Here is a 16,635-nt window from a genome sequence, read left to right as displayed (position 1 = left end):
TCTCTATGTGGGCGTTAGCCTGAACGGCATCCAATAAACGCCTCCATAACAAAAATTCCTAAGTTTTCATTTTATTTTTTTTTTGGCAGGCGAAAAATTGGCTATTAATTATTTATGTCGAAAATTTATGACGTTGTCTGTCTGCTTCTTCTTATTCGTGTTTTTCTCTTTGTTGCTTCTTCATTTTAATTAACTCATGTTCGAGATCTCATTCAGTATTATAATCTAGTCGAACCATTTGTTAATTAGACTGGATGGGAAGCATACCGAAAACCAGAACCAGATTAAAATGTAAATTTCTTGATCTGAAGTTAAGATTAAAGTAGAAATACTTGATCAATGCATGAGGAGGGAGACCTTAAGTCTAGGCATTCTTGCTTTATATCAATATGCAAGCTTTCAAAATTAAAAGATTTAGATTTGAATACTCTGCACTGTTTATTTAACACGTTTTCATATAGCCACAATAAGAGGAATGTAATATTTTGTGCTCTGACTGGGAAAAGTTTTTCCGTTCCTAAGATGAGCAGGGCGTTGTCTTAGGGGGAGCACAGGTTGTTGTTGTGCACGTGGTTGTTGTAGGTGTAGTGCAAGTGGTTGTTTTCGGCGTGGTTGTTGTTGGTGTGGTGCAGGTGGTCGTTGTTGTCCTCGGTGTAGTTGTCGTAGTTGTTTTTGTTGTGGTTGTTGTTGGTGTGGTGCAAGTGGTTGTTGTTGTTGTGGTTGTTTTGGGCGTAGTTGTTGTCGTTGTTTTTGTTGTAGTTGTTGTTGTTGTTGTGGTGCAAGTGGTTGTTGTCGTTGTCGTTGTTTTTGTTGTGGTTGTCGTTGTTGTGGTGCAGGTAGTCGTTGTTGTTGTGGTTGTTTTGGGCGTAGTTGTTGTCGTTGTTTTTGTTGTAGTTGTTGTTGTTGTGGTGCAAGTGGTTGTTGTTGTTGTGGTTGTTTTGGGCGTAGTTGTTGTCGTTGTTGTTGTTGTGGTGCAAGTGGTTGTTGTCGTTGTCGTTGTTTTTGTTGTGGTTGTTGTTGGTGTGGTGCAAGTGGTTGTTGTTGTTGTGGTTGTTTTGGGCGTAGTTGTTGTCGTTGTTTTTGTTGTAGTTGTTGGTGTGGTGCAAGTGGTTGTTGTCGTTGTCGTTGTTTTTGTTGTGGTTGTTGTTGGTGTGGTGCAAGTGGTTGTTGTTGTTGTGGTTGTTTTGGGCGTAGTTGTTGTCGTTGTTTTTGTTGTAGTTGTTGGTGTGGTGCAAGTGGTTGTTTTGGGTGTAGTCGTTGTTTTTGTTGTGGTTGTTGTTGGTGTGGTGCAGGTGGTCGTTGTTGTTGTGGTTGTTTTGGGTGTAGTTGTTGTAGTTGTTTTTGTTGTGGTTGTTGTTGGTGTGGTGCAGGTGGTCGTTGTTGTTGTGGTTGTTTTGGGTGTAGTTGTTGTAGTTGTTTTTGTTGTGGTTGTAGTTGTTTTTGTTGTGGTTGTTGTTGGAGTGGTGCAAGTGGTTGTTTTTGTTGTGGTTGTCTTGGGCGTTGTTGTTGTAGTTGTTTTTGTTGTGGTTGTTGTCAGTGTTGCTGGTGGTGCACAGGTGGTGGTTGTAGTTTCAGCACAAGTAGGAGTTGTAGTCTCAACACAAGGAGGAGTTGTCGTTTCACACGGCTCTGCTGCTACCACATTGCCAGCGATAGGTTTCAAGTCGCTCAACTGTTTTACCTCGATGCAACCGGTGTTGTAGTTAACACAACGCTGTACATTGGGATCATAGAAGCGTTCACATGTTTTTTGCACAGCAACACCAGCCAAGCATTCGAAGTACTGCGAGCAACTATCAGGTTGAAGAGTACGGAATCCATTCGGCTTATTCACACAGACAACGCGACGATAAAGGTCGTTGCTAGCCGCTGATTGTATGGAGGCTGCTTCAATGGAGACAGCCAGGAGGGCAAGGCAAGCCAAAAGGACTGCAAAAGTTTTAGAGATAACAATGAAGGGCCTTTGCGAAAGGTATGTCACACTATAACTACCGTATTGTGCTCTCATCTTGACTGGACTTGGAATTCAGACTAATGATGACCGAAAATGTGGCACAAGCTCTTTTTATAGTGGTGACTCTATCCTGTTTGGCTCTTATCGAAGATTCTATTGATTGAGATAGTGTTTTTCATTGTCAGTAGGAGAGATGCTGCGCGGTATTTTGCTTTGATCCTGTTGATGTCGACCATATCTTATCATGAGACATCTTAAGTTTCCTCTCTTTCAATTTTTAATTATATAAATTAGTATAGTTGCACGAAATTTCAATACCCATGGCGAACATTTTGAATTAAGCTGATAACTTTTCGTGAATGAAGAGAAATTTTGCTATATTTCCACACATATATATGTATAAGTATGTATATTTCTTTCCTTACATTTTCGCTCAATTGTAGTATGCAAATTGCTGATTTTTTTCTTTATAGAGCGGACATCGACCTCCGGAAATGCTCGCAAATCCAATAAGGCACAAGCGAAATGTGCGTCAGTAAAAATAAAAAGAAATGTTCGAATTGATAATGGGTTTGGGGCAATCAATAGCTTGTTTAACTGCAACTCACACGAATGCCCACTTAAGTTCGCATAAAAGTCAAATATTCTCTTCGGCCTGGCCCTATCCTCAGTGGGGCAGAGTGGAAGAGAACGATTCCTTTGCTTCCTCTGCTAGGCAAATATGCTTAATGAATTAACAAACAGTGGACGACGTGAGGGCGTAATTAGGTGCGAAAATACAATGCATTATGGAAAACCTTTCCCATTCTCTGCTCCTCTTGCCTTTGCCCATCACCTCCAGCTCCAATTTGGGCCATGCAAAGCGAAGCGACGCGATAACCAGAGTGCATTTTGTCACGCAAATTTTGCACCACCCGCTCGCCCCGCGTTCTGTGAACAGAAACTGATACTACGTAGATATAAATATTTACGAGGGCAGTCTCAAGAATGTCCTACTTAATGTATTACAAATATATATATATTTTTTTTCTCAGCCTACCCTCCATATATATAATTATATTCCTCGACGTCATGAAGCAATCGCAGTTACGCTTATTAACTTTGCACACTTGTGCATTTTTTTTTTCGCCAACGCCCACAAATGAACGCTAATGAGCGAATATAATTCCGCTTAAAAACTAAAGCAACTTTATTACTTGAGTAGTTATAATTTAATAATGAACTAGCTCGAATTAGTTTTGAGCAACAAAAACGTTTAAATATCATATTTCTATTTTGAATATAGGACAGAAATATTAAAGATTTTTAGTTTGGCCTAGGCTCACAACTTCTGGCAAGTTGTAAGAGGAATCAGTTCAAAGAAACTAATTCAATTTGCATACAAATAACAAATTGAAATACGAGTCAGTTCTTTTTGTTCAAATTTGAGTTTCAAAGTTTTCAAGCTCAAAATGAAGTAGATATATAAGTTCAAAAATTCATCAATCATTAATCCAGTTCAGTTCAATTGAACTTATTGCCAGCTCTAGCAGCAACTGCATCAAATTGAACAAGATGTAGATTGTAGCTTGCTCTGCCTCAGGTTAAATCTGCGCTTAAATCTACGTTTAAGCCTACGCGAAAATTGTATGGCAGACAACGCCCCCGCACTCGCACGCCCACACAGACACACACTCACACGCCCACTTAGCCCCTTTGGCAGAGGCGCTAATGAAAGAAAGGCGTTACCCATTGCTCCTGCTCCCTACTTCTCCTCTCCTTCTCCTCCTCGTTTACCATCTCCCCGTTTTCTTTTTACAACTTTCACGTTCAGTTAGCTTTTGCTTTTCGGTTTTCACTCAGTTTTTAGCGCTTGTAGCGCCATTTGACATTTTCCCGTTTTCCCATTTCACATTTGGCCGTCTGCTGCAATTTTATTGATTTTCATTTGCACTCCACGACGACTGCAATTTGCGTTTTCAAACCCAAAATGCAAATCCATAATCAAGTTTTTCCCCCCATCCCTCTATTTAAGTTGTTTATTTTTCCATTTTCAGTCACATCCGATGATAAGTTTTTCGCTGTCAAGGTCGTTCGTTATACCAGCGAGCCCCGTATCCGGCTAAACAGGGTAAACAACACAAGTCACAACTTCTCGGCTGCCCTTTAAACCCTTTCAGCTGCTACTCAGATACCTAAAGATAATTTGTTTACTCACTGGAATTTGACTTGGAATATTTATGGAAGAAAACGTCGGAAAATTCATTTATTTGTTTTCAAAAACCTTAAACTTTGCAAAGAAATTAAATTTATACTCATTATTACAGACTCATGATAAAGAAAATACCGTCGATATTTATCGATAACAGTAACTTTCAGGAAATTAAAATCTATTAGCTCTCATTTTACTAGGCAAAAAAAAGTACCATTCCCAGCATTAAAGATTTCGATCAATAACCAAATCGATATATATCCATTTAACTTAAATATTAATTCACTTTAATTTAAAAATAAAAAAATAAAAATATTTTTATTATATATCGAATATATTGCTTACAAAAATAATTTAAGTCAAGTCAACGAACAGTGAAGGGAGTAGAAAATTTTGGTGGTAGCTGGCTCGTATCATGCCACAAGTAGTTCCGTTTGTTGGTTCGATTTTTCTCGGCGTTTGTTTACTGTCTATTTAAGCTCAGGGGTTTTTTTTTGTGCCTTCCTCAAAAAGTTGTCGTCTAAATAATAACAAATTAAGTTTGACATGCATAAAGGAAAAAGTTTTCCTTTATAAAAATCGTGCCACATATACATATGAAATATGTTATTAAATATAATGTATATAGATAATATAATTGAGTTTGTTTGACATGGGCTAAAATTATAACAAGCTAATATGCTAGCGTATTACTTTTTATGGAATTGAATATGCAGTACGCCCTACCTCATGGGAGGTCGATTTGTTGCCGCATTCAATTTCCATAATAGCACACTCAAGGTTATGGTCAAGTAGAAAATTCAATCTAACCAAATGCCCACTTCCCTTTCCTTCCTATTTACTCTAAAAACAGCAGCGCCTGTCTACCGGAAATGACAAAAGCCCAAACGACTTGACGAAAGGAAATGGCTACCAGATTAGCATACGGTGTGGACAATATGAGTATATTGGTTGGTAGGAAGAAATAAAGGAAAAAGTAACAAGAAAAGTAGATAAATTGAGGGTTTTGAAGAGGTAGGAAAAGGTAAGAGCAAATGGATAAGAACGAAATGAGGAATATTTTCTGTATATGGGAACAAAGTTATATTTGAAGGTTAAAATATTAGATTACTCAAAAAAAGTAATCCAAATATATCAACAAACTTTGCGAAATTCAATAACAATCAGAAAATATCGTTATCCATCAAGGAAACGCAGTTTCAGCTATAATTTCATTGGGATATTATTGATAAGTGACACACTGTGGCGATATTAGATACAATTGAATACGAGTTCGAGCGAGCGAGATAGGGATAGACTGTGGCAACTAGGGAGCAACCATTTTGGGTACATCTTATGCCGTTCGTCTGGCATTAAATTTATGAGCTAAAATAAATGAATACATATGTATTCCTTTCATTTTGTTTTGTGTTGTTACTTGTTTTTGTTGTATTTTTGTTTTGTTGTGTTTTTCGTTGTTTTCCTTATTGTTGGGATTCTTTTGTGCTATACGTTTTATTTCAATCATGTGCTCGCTTCGGCCGTCCAACTGTCCTCGTCGCCAATCGTCCCATTCCTGCCCACCACCCCCAGCCCTTTCCCTGCTTCACAACGTTTTGGTTTAGATCAACGGCCAACTGATGTCTATCAATAATTTTCTTCTCTGCTTTCATTTGATTTCTCTCTCTCTCTCTCTCTCTCTCTCTCTTTCGTTGTCTGACGGCGCTTTCTTTGCGGTACGTCAGTGTATGTGTTATTGCTCTCTTTCTCTCTTTTGCTCTTTTTCTTGTATTTTGGTTGAATTTGAATTGCAAATATCACAATACAGCCGAAAGTCAAAGCCAATCATCAATCAATCATTCCACTCGCTCATAAATCAATAAAACGCCGTTTGGCGCCTGTCACAATTTTACAGCAACAACAACAACAACAACACACACGTACACGCAAGAGAGACGGTGTCAATTTGAAGACAACAACTACAACAACAACAACAACAGCAAACTTTATAAACGAATTTCAAACGTAATCGGAGGTATTCCCTTTTTCGCACTTGGAAACACCTGTTCAACAATTTCTATTTTATTCTCTTTGATTTTCGTTCACGGCCAATTCCATTGAGCTTGTCAGACCGTGGGGCAGGTTGTGTGCAAAATGTGATTAGAAGCGACTGCTTAGCAACACAGATCACAGAATGAATTCCACTGTATGTGCTTAGCATGGCAAAACATGACTGAGCGCAAAGGAAATTTCATTTCCATGTGGTAATTGAATCATTTGAAAAATATTTGATTAGCTAGAAGATAATTTCAGATTACTTTGTTTATGCCTGACTAACAACAACAAATGATACGATAAGTAGAGTAGTACAATTATATTACAAGAACTGCAGAGATTTGATAACTTATCATGCTTTCAGTTCCACTGCATAGCGTACAAAGGGAAATTCGAATGTCCCAATCAAATTTCCCAACTCTTTCTCAGTCATCTTCTTCAATTGCTTCCATTAAAAAGTGCAGTTAGGATTTTTCAAGTAGGCGTCGACTGCGAAAAAACTAACAGTGCAGACATGCAACGCCCCCCAATTCATAGAGCGGCGGTCCGTTAAATGGCAGCACAAACAAAAAGCAGCAGCAACAGCAACAGAAATGCGAAAAGATGCTAAAAAATGTGCGCGTGAGAAACTAAAACTGAAAAAAAACACGCACACACACATCAACGAAAATCATTAACTTTTTTGCAGTGAAACTTGCCAATTTTTGCAAAATTGAAAAGTTAACAACAGAGCAAGCAAGTGCGAGCTAGTGTGAGCGAGAGCGATAGCGACAGCATGAATAAACATTTTATCACATGCTTGCTTAAAGAGCGAGAGAGTGCGCTTACGCTCTCTCTCTCTCTCTCTCTCAGAGAGTGAGAGGTAAATATGTGAAGCTTCTAAAAAAAACAAGTAAGAAAGCTCTAGTCGAGACTGCTCGACTACGAGATCCCCTGAACCCTTGGAGCAATAGATATTTCAATACTTTTTCGCGACTTTCAGCTTACACAAGAAACACGCACACACACACACACGTACGCAAACACAGGCATACATACACACACACGCATACAGACACACATACACACACACACGCATACATACACAAACGCATACACACACACACATACACACACACATACACAAACACATACACACACAAGCAACCACGCATAAACACGCATGGGCTGCAGTGTGCGCTTACTATGAGAACTTAATTGTTTAATAACTTTTTTTATGGACGTACGATCTTCATGAAACTTTTAGATTATGATTATAACATGAATATGCATGTAATTGCCAAAGCACAAGTCTCTAGTATTTGAAATACGCTTTTTACAAAAGTGAGGGTGAGGGGGAGAATTTAGAGGTGGGGGTAAATTTTAACAAAAACCGAAATTGTATAAATTGCATATAAGCATACATTAAAAATTTGGAGTCTCTAGCAAAAAAGGTGTAGAAGATATAATTTTATAACTGGGTTTCGATAAGGTTTTTTATCGATAAAAAAAGATCGGGATGAGTTATCGATTTTTAATGATAAACTTGATATGCGCGCTGTAATTACGGACATTTTAAAAAAAATTTGAAGTCTCTAGCTCTTATATCTTCTGAAATCGACGCGTTCATACATACGGACAGACGGACAGACAGACGGACAGGGCCAAATCAACTCAGCCTGTCACCCTGATCAAGAATATATATACTTTGTGGGGTCTGCCACGCCTCCTTCTCCCTGTTACATACATTTCAACAAAACCATTATACCCTGAATTCCCATTTTCAATGGGTTCAGGGTATAAAAAATTGACACGCGCAGAAAAGTTTATTTTTAAGCAACAACAATAAGCATAACACTCTGCGCATTATAATAAAAGCAACAACAAACAGTCGCACATTGATAGGTGATGGTTGATAGCAACAGCAGCGCCAGCACCAACAACAACAATAACAACAAAAACCAACGTCGACGTCCGTATAAAAATCAACAGCAATATTTGTGGCTATTTTTAGACACACACAAAACGAACGCATGACTGCTTGCCTATGCCTGTGTTTGTGTCTGTGTCTGTGCGAGTGCGAGTGCGAGTGCGTATGCATGTGTTTCTGTGAGCGAACTAGTGAGCGGCGAACGAGGGGGTGCGCCTCAAACGCTCAAATGCGCCGGCTCAACGATCGTTGCAGCTACTAACACAAACTAACCACAAATGCAAAATTCCCTCTCGCAAGTGTGTATGTGTGTGTGTGCTGTTTGTGACGAGACGACTCACAGACGACGCGACGTCAAAGGCGTGTGCTGTAATCATCATCGTCTTATGAGAGGGAGAGCCTCGTTGCTGTTGTTGTTGTTGTTGCTGCATTACAGGCTAGGCTGGGCAGAAGAGCAGCTTTTGAATGGCTCATGGAGAAACAACAAAGAGAGAATTACTCTACACAAAGTGTGATAGGCATATTATTTATAAATTATCAAGTCACATTAAGCATGTATGAAAATCGTATTTTAATTTTACTAATTAAAGGCGTGTTTTGCTAAACTTTATTAAAATTTTATTTTTAGCTTTTGTGTGGCGTTAAAATTTCCCGTTGTTAGTGTACCCTGACTTCGCTTAAGATCTGATTTATGTGATTGTTTTTCGCTATTTGTTTTTCTCTAATTACTTTTGGTGCCGTATTCCGTTGCGATCTTGTTATTGTAAAATATCGCATGCCCAGTGAATAGATGAATTAAATGTCTACGTCATTAATTAGAAAGTTGTTTCCATTTATCGAGTGGCGCTTAGGCTTAGCTCAGCTTTGCTTAGGTTCAATGCTCACACATTGCCCCCTCAGTGGTCAAGCAACCCGACTTCCATTTAACCCCTTTGTAGGGCGTAATTTAAGTCGCGTTTTGGTTTGGAGCTGCGCATCAAATTTCATTGAAGGTCAAACTGCGTTTTATTTTATTTACTTTTTTTTTTACATTTTGGTTTGCGCACAAAAAGAAAATTAGCAAACGACGTATTTCGCATTGGGTTTCGGAAAGCTACATAGTATATAGAGTACATAGTATGCATATACTATAAAAGCCTTTATATGCATATAGTATAGAGGCGTGTGCAAGTGCGCATAAGACGCAATTCATTTCTTATACAACTATTTAAGTACTTTAAGGGGTGTGAGAGGGGGAAGCTGGGCGACTCGCTGAGCTGTAAAAGCAAGCGAAAAAAAATACAACTAGAATTATTACGTTTAGGGGAATAAAAGGTTTGTTTTCTGACTTACAAATGGAAATTTATGTATATGGGCCTAACAAGGGCTAACTGAACACATAAAATAGTAGAGTAGCGGAAGAAAATATATATATTTCTGCATATAAATATATATTTTTACTTATAATTGAAATTTTAGACTTCATTTCTTAATCGGTTTTTGATAAAGTCATAATCAGAATTTTGACGGGTGCTTCATCATTTTGAACTTAACTTTCCGCTGCATGCGTCCCACTGTGCAAACACACTTGCCACACGCATCATTTCTTTTGGCCAAAAAAAATGCTGATGTAACTGTTCGTGACGTTTTTCAACTGGGGAAGGCAACCATTTAACTGTTGAAGGCGTTGATAACGTGATAATAGCTGCGCACATTATCAGAATACTTTTTTTAAATGCAAGAACAAAAAAAATGGGGAAAAAAATACAGAATTAAAATTCTGCTGATTGCAGAACATTTTGAGCCAATAAATTTTCAAGTGAAAGTAAAAATATATATATATAAGTCTATATATGTACGTGTGTATATATAATGAGTTTTGCTGCTTATCAAGCATCTGGCGCATCTATAAATTCATTTGTGAATGTGGCAAAGACGCAAAAATTTCAATGAGCTGCGCTCAGCTCAGTTTATGCAGCATTTCATATCGAGATATGTGCTTTGATATTTTATTATAGCTTGATAAATTGTAGATATGGTAAAGCCATACATATGTATTAGTTTATTATGTTTACAATTCATTTTTATGTTTTTATAATGCCTATAAAATTTATTTATAGAGCATGTATTTAATATATAAATTTGTTTTTTTATTTTTTATTTTTAAACAAGTTTGTTAAATTTTAATGTTAAAAAAAATCTAAATTTGTCTTAAGAAGCTTCCATACTATATTCATACTATACACATATTCCGTACTATAAATCTGTATTTCATAAAAACTAAGCTACATAAACCTTCTACAAAATACATATAAAACTCCATCATTTAACAGCAATCGACACATGTTTCAGCCTGACTTAGGTGACTTCTTCCAAATTATTCTGACGTTAATTTGCACAGTAAACCCGTCTCCAAAACTGTCGCTCCTCCCATCCTTCTGCCCAGCCTATATGTTGTCACAGCTGTTTCATATATAATATGTATATATACATTGATATATAATATTTAAATTGCTTTCTGATTTCAATTGGTTTTCATTTTCAAGCATTTGTTGTTTCACTTATTCAATTTGGTTCAAGCAAATAGATATAGAGTATATACCAGATAATTTAGATAAACAAGTAGTTCGTTCGGGAGCTCTATGCACACGCCGCCCTCGATAAGAACTAAAAGCCACAATGATAATAAAACCACAAAAAAAAAAAAATACAAATAAAGAAATAACAAAAAAATCTGAAAGCGGAAGTGAACTCATTTTTCATATTTTTCTTTAACCATTTCGTTCTGGTTTTCACTCTCTTATAGAATTTTCGGGAGCAGTTTTTAGTAGGTCAAAACCGCAAACAGAAATCAAAATAAATGAATCGCCTGTTTGACAGCTTGGCTAAAAGAAGGAAGTCAAGGCACAATTTTGGCAAATGAATAATTTACGACCTTGCCGCAGATAATACCAATACTATATAGTATATATACATTCAGCATTGGTCAGTCGATGAGCTTCCAGAAAACAAAATAATTAATCTTCGTAATGGATTTTAAGAAACTTTGATATATACGGGTTCTTATTATTGAGTTTTGCATTCATTATTACTTGTATGACGTTTTAATAAATAATTGAGTTCAGTTGAATATTGTTTATATTTAAATGTCGAAAAAGTTCATTTGTCATTCAGTCTACATAAATCTTTAAATTCTAGACAAATTTAAGAATTATTTGGCGAAATCTTTGCAATAAATTATTACTTGTTAGAGTCTATATAAGAGGCTTAAAGTAGATTGTGTTGAGACTTTAAAGCCATATAAAGTCTGTCTATTGATTTGTCAGTCTGGAAGTAACGATCGTTAATTTAAAACTTAATTTTTATATATTTCCAGAGTGAAATACCATAAATTAAGTAAATGATTTTCTGATTCAACACACAAAAGATCTTAAATATTTTCATTTTTGGACTTGTCAACAAATTTTATATTTCATTCAACAACATTTTGATCAATCTGTTAAAGTTCTTACTGTTCTACCTGTATTCTACCTTCACCATTTCGGTTTGCCATTTCCGAAACATTTTTCAAATCTTCGTCAGCTGATGACTATTTATTAAATTGGAGCTGTTTGGCTGTTGACTGCTCGATGCTCGTGCCATTGGTAATGCGAGCGTAACGGACAGGTGTCAAGAATTTCGTCGACTTGCTCCTACCTGTTCCCCCTACGTCTGTCCCCTGCCTACCCGTTCGTTTACCGTTCTGGTTTCGCTGTTTAAGGCAAGGTAAGGTAACATCTGGTTGACAGCCATATGACTTTGACATAGATATACATCTATATATATATATACATATATATATATATATATATGCGAATTTCTTTCGTTTTGGATTTCATTTAATTTCAATACCATTTTTTTGGCGCCTACATTTGTGAGTAATAGAGCGCCCCTATGCTTCCCGGAAGTATGAGAAGCCTCTTCTTCTTCTTCTTTCTCTTCTGTTCTTGTTCTTCAATTAAGAAAGTCGGTCAATGCCATGCGCCTAACCTAACCCACACTTGACATATGACTACCAACATTTGTTTTATTATTATTATTTTTGTTTCTTTTTGGTTGCCTCGCCTTGAATATATATCTATTTCCCCCTCTATATATAACTCCCTGCCCTTCTCTCTATTGTTTTTCGCTACACTGAGGTAATCAATTTCCATGCCCAGGGATTAGCAATCGCTGCCTTGCCTTATCACATGACGCAAGTGAAGTTCTGCCCTCTCTTACTCTCTCCTTCTATCTCTCTCTCTCTCTCTCGCTCTCATTCTCTTTTCAAGTTCTTTTCTCTCTGTTCGCTTGGTTTGGGTCGTTGACTTTGGTAGCTGCTGTCCGGATCGCTGCGTTCCAATGCAGTAAATCAGTCGATAGTCCCATATATATACATATATATATGCGTATATCACTCATTGGAACGATCTCTCAATATATATATATATATATATTACTAATGTGTGTATAAAATATGAAATGTGTGTTGGGCTTTACGTTTCATATTGCAAAATAAATTAAAAATGCGGAAAAGGTCGTAAGAAACTCTTATATCAAGCAGAGAAAGAAGAAAGCTAAAGACAGAGACAACGAAAGAGAGAGAGAGTAAGTGAGCGGCCCAGAGCGTGCGCGATGAGCTGTTTATTAAAGACGCGTGTTAGACATTCCAAAATGTTATTGCGTATACGCAGCGTCTGCGACAATTCCACAACGGTTTTCGCCATAAAAAATAACTTTTGTCTGACTCTATACCCATTGCATATATGTGGAAAAGGGGTATACTGTTTGTGGGCAATTGTACGCAGATGCGAAGAATATATAATGTGAAGGGTCAGGCATTTAAGCTGAATTTGTTACTTCAATTTGAAATTTTTTGCTATTATAATATATAGTAGATAAATATCTGTATATAGGAGGCTTTTATTTAGATTTGTCTCTTTCTTAATCTCTCTATCTCTATTATCTATTCATAGTATTGTCTTTATGTTGATAAGAACTTTGGACTTGTTCCAACTAACAATCATACAAATAAATTTTGCAATTATCGATATATGTTTTGCTCCAATTATTATAGATTCGAATTCCAATTATAATGAGACTCAAAGTAATCTATAGTTGTTCTCATAATATTTTGAATCACAGGGTATCTTCCCTATGCCCTTCTCTGAAACTTCTTCTGGGCTCTTCTCTATATTTCTGTTTTCTTCATATTAATCGTCGAATTATGTGTAGTTCTTCTATATACACATACATACATACATATGTATATATACTGTTGCTTTTATATTTGTTTCGCTATTCGCTAATTTAAATGACAGCTCAATGAGCTCAGCCACAAGGGCGATGACAACAGAGCCCAGTTGTCCGATGGTTGGATGACCATTGCCCACTGCATAATGATGATGATGAGGTTGATGAGGATGGCGATAATGATGGATGATGAAATGTGCTTGCTCATATATATATTTTCGTAATTATTTAAAAAGGCGCACAGCAAGAAACTGCAATTAATCCATAGATTTTAAAATTAACTTCAAGTCTGACAAATTAATCAACTCAACTGAAATGAAGAGTCATTGCAGATGAATCTAGTTCATATACTGGTTCCACTTAGTGGTAAATTGTATATAATTTATATACAATTATACATATACTCTTTAAAATATATTTTTCTTTCTCTTTTCTAGTCTTGTTAGTCCTAATAAAATTGGATTAAATTTTCATTTTAGCAATTTAATTTAATTAATTTTACACAATATTCATTCCAATCTATGGAGAACCAGTTCCAATTTCGTTAGCTTCGTAACTTTCCACTCACATATTATAATACATGCAAATACGACGACAATTAATTAAGTCGAATCAAGAAATCAGCGAGACGTTTGCAATTGTAGTTCCGAATAAAAGACCTCTATTCCTCCCTCCCTCTCTCTCTCTCTCTATCGCACTCTTCCCTTCCTTTCTTTCATGCTTTCCCCATCTCACTCTTTGGCCTCCCACACGGCTATCAATTTACCCATTTTGTTATCCAATTGTTCGCTTGAATTATTTAACCAGCTTCAACTGAATCTGGCTAGTGGTTTAGCTATTATATAAAGATAACAAAACATATACATATATACGTACTTTTTCTCTCTTTCTATGCCCCCACGGCCACTCTTCTTTATCCCTCTCTAACTATTGATATACTTTCATTTTCATTCGATTGAGTGGGGCTACGGTTCAGTCTGAGATCTTAACCACATAAAAGCCGTCAATCAGTCAGCAGCTTCCACTTAATTTTTCGCCTCTACACTTGATACAACACACGATTTTCCTAGCTTCCATCGTTGCTCTGTCTCCCTTTACACACACACACACACACTCACTCACTCACACAAACATGTGCCGCAAGCAAGCAAGTGCACTTGCAACAACTTGTGCCCTTGCCACATTGCATCAATCAGAGTCGAGCCGGCGCAGCACTTCAATAACCACCAACTGGACAACTTCTGGGCCAAAAGGAAAAGCAAGAAAATTTGTCTTATGTAAAATGCATAACAGGCAAGCCAGCTGTCAAGTGCAGCCCATTTGTGTACCCCTTGTAAATGGCCAAGTATGAGTGGGGTATATCAGACTTTAGAGCGTGAATGGGTCAGAAAAGTGATATTCAAAAATTGACGGTTATATTTTACATTTATAAGAAATCTTTGAAAAACTAAGGATATTAATCTAAAATTTAATAAGAATAATAAAATAAAGGTATTGAAAGTTATCGTTCACATTCACTCATTTACAGGATATCTAGCTAGTCGATCATTTTCAACATAATTTCCCACATGTTTTGTCTCCGCTTGTTTTACAGGCATTACAACGCAAAAGCTGTTGCTAAGCCGGCAAAGTCGGACAAAGCAGATGAGACAGACAGACAAAGAGTGAACAAGTGAGTGAGCTAGAGAGAGAGAGAGAGAAGGATATTCGCTGCATTACTCATACGACTCGTTGTCTCGAGTTGGGCGTCTACTGCTGGCCCTGCCTGTGTCTTTGCTGTGGTTATTTTTAATGCCAAGCCACATAATTCATTGTAATTTGCCAGCCGTTTCACATTTTCCAGTTGCAGTTGTCTTTATGCCAGCATATACAGACATACATCCACACATACAGATACATAACATAAGTGGCCATAATCAGCTGTGGCTGTATGTGTGTTTGGGAGGGGCCTTGACTTTGTCTTTGGCACTAAACTTGGCAACGGCTCTACCCCATTTGCAGTTGATCAATCAATTTATCAGACTAACACACACTTACAGTGACTCACACAGTCTCACACACACATATGCCCACAGATTCATACCCACATACATAACAAATTAGTCATCACATAACTGTTTGACCAAACGAATGACACAACTGTCACCAACAACAACAACAACAACAACAACATACCTAATCCATAAACAGAATATTTAAAATGATATTCACCGCATTGAAGCACAGTAAATACCCTACGACAAATGTTACAAAATTCCAGTTTGATGGGAAAAATAATAAAAAAAATATTTTTTTATTTATTTATTTAAGTCATTTTGGAACCAGTTATGTGAACATTTTTGATGCGTCGCGCATGAGGAGAAAGAGAGAAAAGATGCATTTAGTATAGTCACTTATGAACTTGTGAAGTGGTTCACTTTCATAATGAACTGGTTCAATATATTGTCGGCGAACTGGTTTATCGTATTATTAATGAACTAGTTTCTAAGAAACAGAGAGATAAGCTAAAACTTTCGACTTTACAAATATTTTCAAACTTTTTTAAATATTTGTTAATGAGTAGGATTACATTTTTTATTAAAAATTATTTACAAATGGACGTGTACTTGAAATAAAGTTAGTTTATATTTCGTTGATTTGATTTATGAACCATACCAACCATACCATACCAATTAGCGTTAGCTCTTTTAAGCCATTTCTTTATGCTAATCATAAAAGTATTTTTACTATTCAACCTAAACTTTTTCCTAGTTCAAGCCACGCAACAACAAAATTACTTTTGGGGTATAAAGCTTTCTTTCTCTTTTCCTCGATCTCTCTGCCTCCCTTTCTCTCCTTACAATTGAGCGAAAATTTGTGCGCTTTAAAGTGCGCTTAATTGAAGCGACCTTTTGTGTCACGCCCCTGTTATTGTTGTTGATGGGCAACGATTGAAGCCCCGTCCCCGTCCCCCTTCAGCCCCATCATCTAGCTAGCTAGCTAGCTAGTTCGCCTGCTTGGTCGCCCACACACGAACTTTTTCTCAGCTAATTTCATTGATGAATTTTTATTAAATAAATTATTATAATGAGACAACCTCTGGAGGGCCCCCTTTGGGGCATGTTGCAAGTCAACGAACGAACGTCTATAAAAGATGGCAGAAATAAAAGCCAGAAAGCGAAGAGCAGAGGAGAGGTAGAGCAAAAAAGTGGCACACAACAAAGCGCACAAATTTTTGGCACACAAATGTGGCGCGTGTTCGCACTTTACTGCAGACCCCAAGCCCGTCGCCCCAAACTCCCCCAGCACTGGAACCGC

General features: G+C 37.0%; 2 protein-coding genes across 7 annotated transcripts in view; both read right to left on the bottom strand.

Moving 5' to 3' along the window:
- LOC6575947 (protein bunched, class 2/F/G isoform) overlaps window positions 1-16,635 on the bottom strand; it is a 123,384-nt gene that overhangs the window by 101,597 nt on the left and 5,152 nt on the right. The window lies entirely within an intron of this gene.
- LOC116803855 (salivary glue protein Sgs-3-like) lies at window positions 420-2,252 on the bottom strand. The gene is made up of 2 exons (XM_044008759.1): window positions 1,993-2,252; window positions 420-1,929 (listed from the first exon to the last, which is right to left on the bottom strand). Exons 1-2 carry the CDS (start codon window positions 2,006-2,008, stop codon window positions 518-520), a joined length of 1,428 nt encoding a protein of 475 aa, XP_043864694.1. The 5' UTR covers window positions 2,009-2,252; the 3' UTR covers window positions 420-517.

This window comes from Drosophila mojavensis, unplaced genomic scaffold (genome assembly GCF_018153725.1).
Source record: "Drosophila mojavensis isolate 15081-1352.22 unplaced genomic scaffold, ASM1815372v1 contig_36, whole genome shotgun sequence".
Classification (NCBI taxonomy): domain Eukaryota; kingdom Metazoa; phylum Arthropoda; class Insecta; order Diptera; family Drosophilidae; genus Drosophila; species Drosophila mojavensis.
The sequence above is the reverse complement of the archived record's forward strand: the minus strand, read 5'-3'. Positions and strand labels throughout refer to the sequence as shown.